This window comes from Haematobia irritans, chromosome 2 (assembly GCF_050003625.1).
Source record: "Haematobia irritans isolate KBUSLIRL chromosome 2, ASM5000362v1, whole genome shotgun sequence".
NCBI lineage: Eukaryota > Metazoa > Arthropoda > Insecta > Diptera > Muscidae > Haematobia > Haematobia irritans.
The window spans coordinates 169,172,348-169,187,709 of NC_134398.1; the positions used below are offsets into that span (position 1 = coordinate 169,172,348).

The 15,362-nt window shown below is 33.4% G+C and overlaps 3 protein-coding genes and 1 long non-coding RNA gene across 4 annotated transcripts; 2 read left to right on the plus strand and 2 right to left on the minus strand.

Annotated features, from left to right (window-relative positions):
• The first annotated feature begins 2,697 nt into the window (after positions 1–2,697).
• Positions 2,698–4,978, plus strand: LOC142226686 (uncharacterized). Its single transcript, XM_075296812.1, has 4 exons — positions 2,698–3,759; positions 3,842–4,039; positions 4,108–4,253; positions 4,318–4,978. Exons 1-4 carry the CDS (start codon positions 2,762–2,764, stop codon positions 4,905–4,907), a joined length of 1,932 nt encoding a protein of 643 aa, XP_075152927.1. The 5' UTR covers positions 2,698–2,761; the 3' UTR covers positions 4,908–4,978.
• Positions 4,979–5,206: 228 nt separating this feature from the next.
• LOC142226687 (uncharacterized) lies at positions 5,207–6,204 on the minus strand. The gene is made up of 3 exons (XM_075296813.1): positions 5,931–6,204; positions 5,713–5,860; positions 5,207–5,654 (listed from the first exon to the last, which is right to left on the minus strand). The coding sequence occupies exons 1-3, from the start codon at positions 6,073–6,075 to the stop codon at positions 5,234–5,236; spliced, it is 714 nt and encodes a 237-aa protein (XP_075152928.1). The 5' UTR covers positions 6,076–6,204; the 3' UTR covers positions 5,207–5,233.
• Positions 6,205–6,536: 332 nt separating this feature from the next.
• On the minus strand, positions 6,537–6,948 carry LOC142224356 (uncharacterized). The gene is made up of 2 exons (XR_012719126.1): positions 6,808–6,948; positions 6,537–6,750 (listed from the first exon to the last, which is right to left on the minus strand). It is a non-coding gene; the product is annotated as an uncharacterized LOC142224356 (long non-coding RNA).
• A 3,764-nt stretch (positions 6,949–10,712) lies between these two features.
• Positions 10,713–13,445, plus strand: LOC142224358 (uncharacterized). Its single transcript, XM_075294133.1, has 4 exons — positions 10,713–10,853; positions 10,926–11,053; positions 11,112–11,167; positions 12,648–13,445. Exons 1-4 carry the CDS (start codon positions 10,793–10,795, stop codon positions 13,354–13,356), a joined length of 954 nt encoding a protein of 317 aa, XP_075150248.1. The 5' UTR covers positions 10,713–10,792; the 3' UTR covers positions 13,357–13,445.
• The last annotated feature ends 1,917 nt before the right edge of the window (positions 13,446–15,362 follow it).

Sequence of the window (15,362 nt, forward strand, 5' to 3'; positions counted from 1 at the left end):
AAACATAGTTATTACGCTTAAAATTGTGAAAGGTATTTGGTGAAAATTTGTCAAAATTCAAAATAGAATTAAGTAATATTTGCTGCGCATTTTGTGGCTAAGTGAACTGAGTCATTTGCATTTTTTAATTATATGAAATCTTATATTTAATGCATTTAATTTAGAAATATGAATCGTTTCGGAATGATTTCTTTGAATCTTTTTCCATCCATAATTTGACAAAACTTGATAGAAACCCTGCCAGCATTTCAACGTTCCATTTCATCCTCATCGCTACCACAGACTCGTAAATGTCACCACAACCATCGCGAACTGTGATGTGGGAAGCATATAAAAAGTACAAAATGTACATGAAAGTATTTTGCCATCACTACTGTTAGAAGAGCCATTTTATTTTTTGTGAAACGCCAAGCGCAACCAGCTTGTTATATTTTATTTAAATAAAATCGAAAATAAAGTTCTGAAAACATAGATATTACGCTTAAAATTGTGAGAGGTATATGGTGAACAATTTTTGACTTTCCAAATGGAATAAAGTGATAGTTTTTCAAATATTTTTCCAGACACGCTGCCTCCATTGGGAATAAAAGTACTGGCTGATAGACGCTACATTTAAATTACAACTTGTAATTCAACATCAATCTCTTATTAATGCACAAAAATGTGTTAAATGTGATGTGATAGTCGTATAAATGTTATATTTAGGAGAATTTATAAATGTTTCATAAAATTAATAAACATCTAAACAATCGTGTTTTACTTGACCACAATGATTCTTTTACAACTATCTTAAAATGCACTTGGTCTGATTGTTTGAAGGGGCTCTTATTGGCGTCCTTCTAAATGTATCCAGAAGGGCTCCTAATAATTGCACTCATGCGATACTTTTTTGTAGTAACTTGGCGTGGTACAACTTCTCAATAGTGACGGCGCTTTTCCGAGGAGTTTTGGATATCGTATACGACTGTTTTCGACGTAGTGGGGATTCTCAGAAGCGCCCCCAAATTCAAAAAATGTTGGCAGGGAATATACCCTGCCAGCATTTTTTGAATTTGATGGCGTTTCTGAGAATCCCCACCACGTCGAAAACAATCGTATACGACATCCAAAACTTTTCGGAAAAGCGCCGTCACTATTGAGAAGTTGTTCCACTCCAATTTACTACAAAAAAGTATCGCATGAGTGCCATTATTAGGTACCTTTTTTAATAAATTTAGAACGTCGCCAATAAGAGCCCCTTCAAAAAATCAGAAAAAGTGTATTTTAAGATAGCTGCCTCTATTGGGAATAAAAGCACTGGCTGATAGACGCTACAACATGTAACTTGCAACTTGTAACACAACATCAATCTTTTATTAATGCATAAAAATATGTTAAATGTGATGTGATAGTCGTATAAATGTTATATTTATGAGAATATAAAAATGTTTAATAAAACTAATAATAATCTAAACAATCGTGTTTTACTTGACCACAATGATTCTTTTACAACTATCTTTAAATGCACTTTCTCTGATTGTTTGAAGGGGCTCTTATTGGCGTCCTTCTAAATGTATCCAGAAGGGCACCTAATAATTGCACTCATGCGATACTTTTTTGTAGTAACTTGGCGTGGTACAACTTCTCAATAGTGACGGAGTTTTGGATATCGTGTACGACTGTTTTCGACGTAGTGGGGATTCTCAGAAGAGCCCCCAAATTCAAAAAATGTTGGCAGGGCAGTTTTCAAGCTGAAAACCAGCTTATTTTCACGGTTACTTTTTTTAATCAATCAATTTTGAAATATTAAATGGTTCGCAATCAATACATTGTATCTTTTCCATCCATAATTTGAAGAGACTTGATAAAAATATTATCGTCTTCATATATATTTTTGTACTTTTAATTTAGTGTTTTGGTGAAAAACTCGAACATAGTATTCACCTTAAAGGTGGGTATTAAGTTCGAGTTTAGCCGCTAAAAACATGATTTTTTCACAATTACTTATCTTTAATAATCCATTTTAAGGAATACAAACTTTGTGAAAATTTGCTTTGGGCTTTTCCCCATCAAGTTATAATAAAATTTGCAACAAATATGTATAATTTCATGCATTTTTTTTTACTGATTTAGTTTTCACTTTAGCGATTTTAGCGGCTAAACTCGAACTTAATACTCACCTTAAAGTGAAAATTAAATCAGCAAATAAGGCATACAATTATACGTATTTGTTGCAAATTTTATTATAACTTGATGGGGAATAGCCCAAAGCACATTTTCACAAAGTTTATATTCCTTAAAATGGATTGTTAAAGAGAAGTTATCGCGAAAAAAATGACTATTTTAGAGGCTAAACTCGAACTTAATATCCACCTTAAAGGTGGGTATTAAGTTCGAGTTTAGCCGCTAAAAACGTCATTTTTTCACGGTTACTTTTCTTTAATAATCCATTTTAAGGAATACAAACTTTGTGAAAATTTGCTTTGGGCTTTTCCCCATCAAGTTATAATAAAATTTGCAACAAATACGTATAATTTCATGCATTTTTCTTACTGATTTAGTTTTCACTTGAGCGAAAAACTCGAACTTAATACTCACCTTAACAGCGTAGATTTTGGTTGGTTGGCGTGACCCTTTTTAATAATATAAATTCTTGGCAACCCTGATAATTTGATAAATGTCAAAATTTGGGGCGTTGCTACATTATTAAATGTCACAGAAGAGTAAATAAGTTTTCATTCGCATTATTGTTTAATAAAATTGAATAGCTATTTGCTAAATCATGAATTCAGATGTGGGAGATATGTTTACAATTCTGAGCTTCATGAAGCTATGTAAAATGTATCAAAAGCTAAAGCGAAGTAAACCCCAAAACAAATCACATGTTATCGCAAAAAATTCCTATCCGAAAAGAATTCCATTGTTATCCCTGCAAAGACAACATCCAGCTAAGAAAATACAACTACAACCATCAGCGCCACCACCGAAGGAGTCGAGTGAAGAAGTTATTGAAACATATTCGGTGATTAATGAAAACGAGGAAATCGTGGATTACGATGAATGCATTGAGCCTAAACAATGCGATGCAACTGAGCAACATATAGTATATGACGAAAATGATCAAATAATCACTATCGAAGAAGAAAAACCAAAAATTATTATTGACAATATTACAAGTGATGGGGCATATATAGATCCAAACTATCAGTATGAAATATCATTTGAGGTAAATGGTGAACAAAGGCATGTGGTTCTTGGTAACAGTGCAGAACCTGGAGAAGAATCCAAATACGAATGTCAAGAAGTGGATGAGAATGGTATATGCTACGAAATATGTCCTGCTGAACAAGAAATAATGGTGGAGAGTACCGAGGAAATTCAGGTAACAGAGATAGAAGAAGATCAGCAGGAGGCATTTTGCTATGAAGTAGATGCTGAAGAAATTGAAGAAGAATATGAGGTGGCAGCTGAAATATCAGCTCCACCAAAAAAACGTAGGCGACGGAGACGTCGGGGTGAACCTGAGGAGGAAGTTGAACCGAAAGAGAAAAAAGCAAGAACTCGTAGTTTTAAAGTTCGTCCTGAAAATCTGGATAGACACAAAGAGGGGTTCTTTGGAAGAGTGTTTCTAGATGTGAAAAAAGAAAACGAAGAACAATTCGTTCTGCTCACTAGAATGAAAAGACCCATATTCGAGAAATTGCTGAAATTAACATTTAAGGCAATGAGTAAACGTGCCCAACATATATATCCTGAGGAGAGACTGTCGGTAACGCTGTTGTATGTAAACTATTAGCTTAGATTCCAACTGTTTGCAATTAATAATGAATGTGAATACTACACTTCATTTCTTTTTTCTCAGATATCTAGCACATGGTACTCCATTTGATATTATAGCCAAATACTACAAACTAGGAAAAACTACAATACGCAATTTAGTTCTGGAAACGTGTGAAATTTTATATGAAATTCTTGGCCCACTCTATTTAGGAGAACCAACATCCGAAGACTACCTGAAAATCGCAAAGGACTTTAAAAACACATGGAAATTGCCCAACTGGTATGTACTATAATTTCTTCAAACATTTTCCAAATTAATTATTATCAACATCAAAAAATCCATTCCAGTGTTGGTGTAATTGATGGAAAACATATCAATCTTAAGAAACCGAAGAGGACATTACTTGAAGATTATAATTTAACATCAATGACCAGCTTAGTTTTAATGGCGTCTTGCGATGCAAGGCATAGGTTTCGTTCTGCTACTGTTACAGGTAACGATCCTTGCGAGATTGAAATGAGCAATAAAAATACTGTATATATTTCCAATCCCAACAGTGGAACCCCATCAGTCAACATTTGCCAAGGGTATTATGAACAACACCTTACCTCTACCACCCAATGGACCATTAGTTGAAGGATCACCCCTTGAATTTCCCTACTATTTCATAGGTGATACTACGTTTCCATTGAGAGCGAATTTAATGCGGCCCTATGATGAATCTACTCTGGATGACAAGAAGCTTGTTTTCAATTACAAGTTGTCGCATGGACAAGCTATTCTCGACAATACATTTACAATGCTTACCTCTATGTGGAGAGTACTTTTGACTACATTTGATTTAGCACCATTAAATTGTGAATCGATTATTATGGCATGTGTGGTTTTGCATAATTTTGTTATGATCCATGGAGAGGACCGATGGCATAATTCTGATGGAACAATAAACGCAGAATTACCACATAACGTTGATGAAAACACTGAATGGATAACAGTCGAAGCATCTAAATTTCAATCGAATTTGGAATCAATAACAAAATATGGTGCAGAGACTAATGGTACTGGCAATGAGTTACGAGACACTTTAGCTGATCATTTTTTCCAAGAGGGAGCAGATGAGGGTCAAACTGTAATATTTGAAATATAATTTTAAAAAATAATATAGCATGTAAGAGTAAATTATTTTTATATAAGAAATAAAAAAAAAAATTAAACAAAGGTTTTTTGAGAGTGGTATTTAGCCAATCGATGGTACCTTTTTTAATATGCAAGCCTTGAATTCAGAAGACATATTTAATATATTTTCTACTCGTTCCAATTAGGGCAAATGTGAAAACCATACCAAGAGCTAAAGAGAAGATGAAGTCTGATTATTATCTTTTTCAAAGTATATGTCGAAGGTCCATATATAAATCCACTATTTATAAAAAAAAAACATCTCCCATATTTATATTTACTTAGATTTTCACATTTTTATTCTTCTTCCATTTTGATTTTCATGACAACTTCTGTCACACGCATCATGGCTTTAATTTGTTTATTTGGACTCATAGCCTCAATTGTCGCCATAATCATTTGAACAAACCCATTTAGCGCTCCCTCGTTTTGTGTGGGCTCACCTAGGGATTTACATAGTTGGTTAAAACTTTGGAAAGCTTCTGCAAACAATTCTGTATCGGAGCCAGTACTTATTGCAGAATCATCAAGATATTCACTTTCGCTCATTGTTTGTATCTCTGGTTCTTCTTTGATTATGTCCGCTGAGGCACAGTTTTCTTCATAGGAGTACTCATCGAATGAATCTGTATCAGAGTAATTTGACTCTTCTTGAGATCTTTCTAAAGCCGGTGTTAAAACTGGTACATCACCAGTCCATGTAACTTTAGCATTGCTCCTAAAATAAAGAAGAAAACTTAATTAGCAGTGAATTTATACAAATCTGGAAACTATACCTTTTATTAAAAATGTGTGGTGTTAAAAAATTCATTCTAGTTACAATGTGGTTGAGCTTTCTTGACTGCTCCCCTCTAATGAGTTCCATACGTTTGGAACGTACAAATCTGTCCCGAAGCTCACGATAGCGTTTGATAACTTGCTCCTCTATAAGAATGTCAGAGAAAAATATAGAGCATGGAAGAATATAAAACATTGAAAATTGTGAATATCATACCAGTACTTTCCAATTGTTCTGCAATATTTGCCCATACTTTTTTCTTAATCGTTAAACTTTGATAACACACATTTTCCTTGTTATAAAGGACGTCATTTTGTTCTACAAGATCAATAAGTCTTTCATCAAATATTGTATTGGACATTTTCTAACTTAAAGAATGAAATAAATAATCAAATTGGTGTACTAGAAAGCCACAGTTTTCTTTCTGTTTAAACAATTGTTATTTGTATTTGTACTTTATTCTATAATTCGTATTTGTTTTTTCGTATTTAGTGTAATACCGCTCGTTTTAACATTGAGTACAGAATGCATGGTAGAATTATTAGAAGTAGTGTTATTGATTACCATCCCTGCCAACATTTTTTGAATTTGGGGACTCTTTTGAGAATCCCCACTACGTCGAAAACAATCATATACGACATCAAAAACTCGTCGGAAAAGCGCCGTCACTATTGAGAAGTTGTACCACGCCAAGTTACTACAAAAATGTTTCGCATGAGTGCAATTATTAGGTGCCTTTATAGATCAATTTAGAACGACGCCAATAAGGGACCCTCCAAACAATCAGAAAAAGTGCATTTTAAGATAGTTGTAAAAGAATCATTGTGGTCGAGTAAAACACGTTTGTTTAGATATTTATTAATTTGATTAAACATTTACAAATTCTTAAAAATATAACATTTATACCACTATCACATTACATTTAACATAATTTTTGGCATTAATGATGATGTTGAGTTACAAGTAGCGAGTTACATGTTGCTGCGTCTATCAACCTGTGTTTTTATTCCATGGAGGCAGCGTGTCTGTAAAATATCTGAAAAACAATCACTTTATTCCATTTGGAAAACCACCAAATTGTTCACCAATATACCTTTCACAATTTTAAGCGTATAATCTATGTTTTCAGAACTTTATTTTCGTTTTTATTTAATTAAAATATAACAAGCTGGTTGCGCTTGGCGTTTCACAAAAAAAATGGCTTTTTTAACAGTAGGGATGGCAAATTACTTGCATGTACTTTTTGATGTACCTTTTCATGATAGTTGAAGTGACATTTACGAGTCTGTGGTAACGATGAGGTTGAAATGGAACTTTGAAATGCTGGCAGGGATAGTGTAGTAACTAGGCCACATCATAGAGGCAGCTGACTGGAATTTGTTTCGCAAGTTTTATCGTGGTACAACTTCTCAATAGTGACGGCGCTTTTCCAACGCATTTTGGATATGCGGCTGTTTTCGACGTGGTGGGGATTCTCAGAAGTGCCGTCAAATTAAAAAATGTTGGCAGGGTAGTGTTGGCAAAATACTTTCATGTACATTTTGTACTTTTTGATATGCTATCCCCATCACAGTTGAAGATTGTTGTAGTGGTATTTACGAGTCTGTGGTAGCGATGAGGATGAAATGGAACTTTGAAATGCTGGCAGGGCCTTTAATACACTTTCAAATTGTTTGCGAATTACTTCCAAACCGCCCAAATGTTGACGAAATCTTTGAAAATGTGTTGACGATAATTGGAGAAAACTTTGACAAAACACTACCTTGAAATGCAACGAAAAAAAAAAACACATGGTTTTCAATACTACTTTGTTATTTTGTGAATTTCTCTTCCCAACAAACACAAGGATGAACATTTTTCGTAGGTAACGCCATATCAAATTGATAGTAAATCCCATCTTCAACATTAGTTCAAATGCCTTTGCATATTGCTTGCCTTCAATAAATTTTCCAATGGGTTTGAAGCATTAAAATTAAATTTAGTTTGAAAAGTTGTTGCTACTATGTTGAGAAATTGTTGGTAACGTGTTGAATTCTACTGTTGAGGGTAATGTCTGTATTTTGTTGAGAACGCGATTTTCTCAACAATTTCTCTAATTCAAATTCTTTGAAAAAATGTTTGAAAGCCTTTTGAATATAAGCATTTCTCCAATGCTTGTGTTTATTGGGTTGCTGGAATCTATTCTAACACGCAGACCAGGAAGTTCCTCGATAGTAATTATTTCAAATTGCCAGCATATTAATTAATAATTAATTAACTAACAGTTATGTAACACCAACATTATGGAGGAAATCGAATTATACCCTGCCATCATTCATCCTCATCGATACCACCGACTCGTAAGTGACTCTACAACAATCGCCAACTGTGATGGGGCCAGTTTATAAAACGAAATAAAATAAAAATAAAATAAAAACGATATAAATAATAAATAGAAACGAAAATAAAGTGCTGAAAATATAGTTATTACGCTTAAAATTTTGAAAGGTATATGACGAACAAGTTTTATTTATTTATTTATTTATTTTATTCATTCACATACTACAAGATATACAAAATCTTTTAAATTACAGTATGTGATTAATGTTGGTACTATTTACAATTTCGAATCATTTAAAGTTACAATTACAAATCAACAATTATAATTACAAATCACAGCAAATATAGAAATATTTTATCATAATCATTAAAAACAAAAAAATGAAAATAAAAATGAAGCAAAAGCGACAGATAGTATAATGAAAATAGTGTGTATAGGTTAGTATTAGTGTTAGACAGAAAAATGTCCATATAAGGCATTCATGAATGTATTAGCATTGCCAATAAATTGAATCGATGCAGGCAAAGAGTTCCATAGGCGAACGGCGTTGAATAAGAAGTGCCATTCAGATACTAGTAGCTGATGTTGTTGTGGAATAATTAAAATTCTTCTGGTGGATCTCCCAAAGCGTAATTTATCATAAAGATATTTTGGTTCTATGGTATAGATAATCTTTTGCAGCAAAATTAACATTCTGATGTTTAATAGTTGCGCAAATTCTACACCATAAAGACATTTAGTGTAAGAAGCACAACTATCAAAGCATTTGATACCGAACACATATCTAACGATTGCATTGTATGCTGTTTCAAGGCGACGTTTACTAAAAGCATCAGCACTACCAAACAATTCACTGCCATAAAGGATTATTGGCATTAAATACGTTTTCGCAAGCAGTATGCGGATGTGCAGTGGTGTGAAATATTGTGTTTGATAAAGAGTACGGAGCATACCAAAAATTTTCCCAGCAGTGGTGCAAACATGATCTTTCCAAGTTAATGAGGAATTAAAAATGATTCCCAGATTCTTTGACTTATTAACTCTCTCTCGATGGTTTCATTACCAACTTTAACAGGTAGATCAGACGAAACGACGTGTGTACGATTGTTCATGATTAATAGTTTTGATTTATTTGGATTAATATGTAGACTGTTTTCTGTAGCCCATTCATGTATGTTCAGTAGATCCAAATTTAATTTGTCGATTCCATCTGTTAACTCAAATTTTTTACAACTCAGGTAGATTTGCACATCATTAGCATATATATATGAATTTTTGAAAACTTTAGACAGCTCGGAAGATCATTTATATAAAGGCAAAAAAGGAGAGGGCCCAATTTCGATCCTTGAGGTACACCCTTAGTAACAGTTAAAGGTCTGGAGATTGTACCATTAATTTCCACAGCCTGTGTTGCCGCAAATAGGATGAAATTAGTGAGACAGCAGCTGTTGAAAAATTAAAGAAGTATTTCAGTTTCGTACACAGTTTGGACTTTCCAAATGGAATAAAGTGATTTTTTCAGATATTTTTCCGGACACGTTGCTTCCATCGAGAATATACACACTGGCTGATATACGCTGCAACATGTAACTGGCTACTTGTAAGTCAAGATCATTCTTTTATTAATGCAAAAAGTTATGTTAAATGTGATGTGGTAGTCGTATAAATGCTATATTTATAAGTATTTATAAATGTTGAATAAAAGCAATAAACATTTAAACTATCGTGTTTTACTTGTCCACAATGATTCTTTTACAACTATTCTAAATTGCACTTTTTCTGATAGTTTGAAGTGGCTCTTATTGGCGTCGTTCTAAATTTATCTAGAAAGGCACCTAATAATTGCACTGATGCGATACTTTTTTGTAGTAACTTGGCGTGGTACAACTTCTCAATAGTGACGGCGTACGTACGACTGTTTTCGACGTGGTGGAGATTCTCAAAAGCGCCGTCAAATTCAAAAAATTTTTTGCAGGGTACATGTAAAAATGTTTAAAATAGTTAAAGTTGTATTGATAGTTTTATTTATTAATACGTTTAATAAGTTAATTATGTTTTGATTGGTATTATATTATTATTTTTATATATTATTAATGTTATTTTTAATATTATTATATTTTTTACCGATAAAAATTAATAAATTATACAAAATCCCTAGAAATTTAGCGTTGACTTTCACTAAGAACGGGGATTGAATTTCATCCAAATTGTGGTTAGAAAATATTCGCAACAATGTAAATTTTTAATTTGTCTCACATTGAAAACTGTTTGAGAAATTATTGAGTAGCGATGCATTTCAATTTGAGGATTACAATTGAGAAATTATTGCTGATGTGTTGAATTTTACTGTTGAGGGCAATGTCTGTTTTTTGTTGAGAATGCGCTTTTCAACAATTTCTCAACTTGAATATTACCTTAATTCTTCGAAAAATGGTTTTAAAAATTATTGAATTTTAGTATTTTTCAAACCTTTGTGTTTATTGGGTTTACTCTCTTCATAGTTTTTACTGGAAAAATACACGAACAGACCTATTTTTATTGAGTATTGTCTGTTTTCTTATCATTTAAAAAACGCTGGAATTCTAGCATATCTGATATTAGTCTCTATGACCTGTGATCGCTATTTTGCAAAATTTTACAATGTATACAACACTGTTTCATTTCTGGATACACTGGAAAGTAACGGTATCACAATTGTTTACTTAAAAGAGTGGCAGTTTCTTTTTTATTAATAGTCAATATAAAAATCATTTAAATAATGGAATTACGTAGTTCTCGTAAACGAAATGAATACAAGGAATTACAAATAACATTGAAAGGTATGTGCAGGCGAATGACTAAGGTTTTCCGAATGTTATGCTTTTGATTTTTAAAAACAAATGTCCGTTTAGGCATGGGCTTCTATGAAGATGGTATGGATTTACAGGAAATGCGTCACATATTGGATGCTCTAAACCAATCTGTGAGCCAAAGAGAAACTGATATTTTTGATGATGATGACATGGAAAGGGCTTTACGGGTAAGTATAAAGTTCATACATATGTGAAAATATGGCATAACTGAATCAATTGCTTTAGGAAAGTGAAATGGATTTCATGCCAGGTGGTGGTCCTTGGAACTCAACTATGATGGGGTAAGTCTTTTTCAAGTTTTTAGTAGATGTGTTGTTGTGTGTTAGCTAATATTCGAGGTGATCTGCTAGGATAGTGACAAGTTTTCCAATAACACATTGTCTAATACTATTCGCGAACAAAGGAAGAATTCTACTTAATGCTATAATTTCGTATGAAACTTGATTGTTATTTTTATAATCCTTGTGAATGGGACACAAGAACAGAAATCATTTAATTAGTCTCACCACAGAAACGAACATTTCAACTAAATCTCATCCATGTTAGACAAACCGTATTTAACTTATTGTTTACGGGGAAATGTAAAAAAAATATCAAAGGAGATTGAGGGGTTATGGGGAAATGTTATACTATAGTATAAATTATGGGAGAAGGGTATACTATAGTAATCCTGCACTCATAGAAAAGTCTGTTGTTATATTTTTGTACTTCACGAGTCTAGCGAACGAAAAACTAAACGTTTCACAATTTTTTGTTCGCTGTTTAAAATGTTTCTGTATATGCATACAAAAAAGAAAATAGTACCTTAGTTATAGCAGAAGCCCGTTATTCTAGGCTCACTTCGACTATTCAGTCCATTGTGATTCCAACGTGGTGAATTTCTCTCTTATCCATAAGTGCTGCACGATTCTATGTTAAGATCAATAACAGGGACCTCCTTTTTATAGCCGTTTCCAAACGGCGTTTCACATTACGGTGAAACCAATGTGGTATCACAATGTACTGAATAGTCTAAGTGAGCCTGATACATCGGACTGCCACCTAACCTAACCTAACCTACGGTGAAACCTCTTAGAGAAGCTTTGAAATGAAAGGTATTGACATAAGACTAATTGTATAATCAATCTGAAAATATTTTAATTTTATTTCAATTTTCTGTTCATGATTTTTTGTAAATTCTTATAGAAACGTATTGGAATTAGTTTGGATGAAAAATAAGTTTTTTATGATGAAATTAGAATCATTTTTTCAGATTAAGGGGGTATTAATTTCGAGTTTAGCCGCTAATTCACGATTACTTTTCTTTAATAATCCATTTTAAGGAATACAAACTCTGTGAAAATTTGCTTTGGGCTATTCCTCATCAAGTTATAATAAAATTTGCAACAAATATGTATAATTTTATGACTTTTTTTTACTGACTTAGTTTCCACTTTAGCGGCTAAACTCGAACTTAATACTCACCTCTAAAAAATATATTTTTATTAACTGGTGGCTACATTTCAGTCGAGATGAGCCGGTATTTTTCGGTGGCGGTAAAAAATTTACTTTTTTGTTTGTTTCAACAAAAGTCAAACATGTTTTAGTGTATTCAAGCTTAAAGAATGGCAGATATTGTTTGCGGTTTCAGCAAACAGCGATTGCTTTCTGCTATATTAGCAGATGTTTTGTCTGTGTCCAATGTGTCTGTGTCTACTAACAAATTTCTTTGTATGTGTCAGACTTTTGACATTTGAAATATACCATAATTGTTATTTACAGACAATTTCAGGCTTCATCTCCATGTAGTAGTCCTGAAATGCCAGCCCAGGTTTTAATTGTCCAAGCTGAAGTTCATCATTCCCTCGATTGGAGTCCACAACGCTCCGAAGAGGAACGCCTGAATCGCAAACGTTCAGCTACAGATTTAACGAACAATGATGAAATCTTATCATGCTCTAATAGCTGTAAAGCTTTAAAAGAATCTGATTCAAAAGGTAACCAACAGCATAATGGATTACTCAAAAGGATTCAATCATTTCTAAGCAATAGATCAAGTCACAATGAAAATTCTTCTTTAAGATCGTCATTGTCACCAACACGTAATGAGTCGAATGATAACGATAGTCCTATACAGGTTGTTGGCCCCATATCAATGAGAGGTCCCAGCAATGATTCCGGAGTTATCTCGGCTCATGAATCTAACAAATTATTGACCACAACAACAGAAGAAATGGAACAAAATTCTCCGGATACCACATTGAGCAGCTCTAATACTTCGACCTCCTCCAGTGGTAGCCATGATATTGTTGGTCCTGTCTCAGTTCGAAGGCCCATACATGATTCCGGTGTTGGGGCTATTACTGATAATGAAGCTGTTATTTCAACGTCTTGGGATTTTAATACGGCTGATGAAAATTCAATGGAAGTAGGAGAGGATTTTAGAAGCACATATGATGAAGAATACGACCAATCTGAACCGTCGTTATAATTATGTTAAATCATGTTAAGTTTTGTTGGGAATTGTTAAAAGAATAGATAAAATAAGTTAATAAATTGTTATATTAAAAAAAGAGTAAATAGCTTTTTCACTTCTTTGGTAATCATTGAGATGAAAATGGAACCTATATGCACTAATTAACAAGTTTCATTTTCGATTCGATGATGTTGACAAAATTAACATATAATTGAATAACAACGAATGATAACCCAGCTTTAATACTTCATTAGGTTAATACTACCTACGATCATGTTTCACAGGCGAACTAAGGTGCAAATAAGAATAAATATAGGATTTTGTAAAATCTCAACTGAAATATCACCAATCCAGTATGGTTGGCTTATCATATAGACCGATTCAACCGATTTTGTTTCTGACTTGAGATGCCGCTTTTTTATTCAGGTGGGCAAGTTTTTGAATACCTAGGAGCCACAGTTTTGGCCCAAGTTGTAATATAGTCCACCTCGCCCGATTTTGTTTCTGACGTGATGGGGGTTTCCATGCAGGCAGGGCAAATTCTTGAATATGTAGATAACACAGTTTTGGTGCAATTGCTAAAATTTTTAAATCTTTCATATGAAACTACCCACCGATATACCCATCCTATAATCTGTTTTCTTGAGCGTTAAGATTTTAGATGACGGATCGTCTAAAATTAAATACAATATTTTAAAACTTTAAAATATTTAAAATATTACGAATTAAATATTACGAAGTTTTCTTCCTACACCAGGAAGTGCAAAAATATTACAGCTGCTTTTGTCAGTAGACTTTTTTATGAGTGTATATATGTTATTTTAACTGGTGTTTTGCAGTTTGTATATCTGTATACGGCCTCTAATATTTGTTTTTTATATGTTGTAAAGACCAAAGACCATAGAAAAAGAAGACATGAATTGGGCATGTTGTTATTCTTTTTTCTCAAGAACCAGAGATTAGCCCCATACATGTTCGATGAGAAGTTGCAACTTTTTTTCGGTTTCTCTTTTCATTTTGCATTCGTAACAAAACCTAATTCTCTTATTTTAGCAATTTTTTTAACTTTTAAAAGAACGAAAACACTTCATGAAACATTTAATTAATAATTTAGTGCAAACGACACAGAAATTGGCAGGAACTTTTGAGAAAATAGCAAAATAAAAATTGTCTGTATCAAACCAGTAAGTTCGAAGCGCTTTTCCTACAAGTATGGGGCTAATCTCTGGTTCTTAGCACTAACACTATCAAAGCCCAATTCATGTCTTCTTTTTCTATGGTCTTTGGTAAAGACTTTTGGGGCTATTGCAAAAACAAAAAACATCATAGCCAACTTCCCTAAGTAACAGAGTCTTTACCAGATATGAGTATGTGTCAATACACTGATGTGTACATAGCTTTTTTGTGTTTGCAGCAAATGTGAAGAATTGAAGATTTTGAAGCAGAAAATTTTGGTTCTGGCATTTTCGTCCACACCTGTAAATGAGTTATTATGCAAAACACTGAATTCGGATCACATCTTAAGAGGTGATGCAAATTCAGTGCAACGTCTGTTGAAATGGTGGACATCGGTCCTATGACAAGCCCATCCCCTTCAGGATCCAAAAAGAACATTTTCGCTACTTTTTTGGCGACGCTTTTTTTGCTGGGATGTGTGTACCACCTTCCATAGTGATGTACGATGGCATCTTAATGCCTAGTTTAGATTTAAACATTTACCTTTTGAACATGCATTTTTTACCCTAAACCACATAGTGGTCAGGGTATAATAAGTTTGATCTGCCAAAAAATGTGCCTACCAGAAATATTGATTTTAGACCCCATAAAATATATACCGATTGACTCAGAATCACCTCCTGAGTCGATCTAGCGCTTGGTGTCCGTCCGTCCGTCTGCACATGTATTTGTTGTTCACAGGATTTCGGTCGCAATTATTAACCGATTTTGATGAAATTTGGTACAGGGAGTTTTTTGGGCACAAGGACGAACGCTATTGAATTTGGAAGAAATCAAATTTAGAT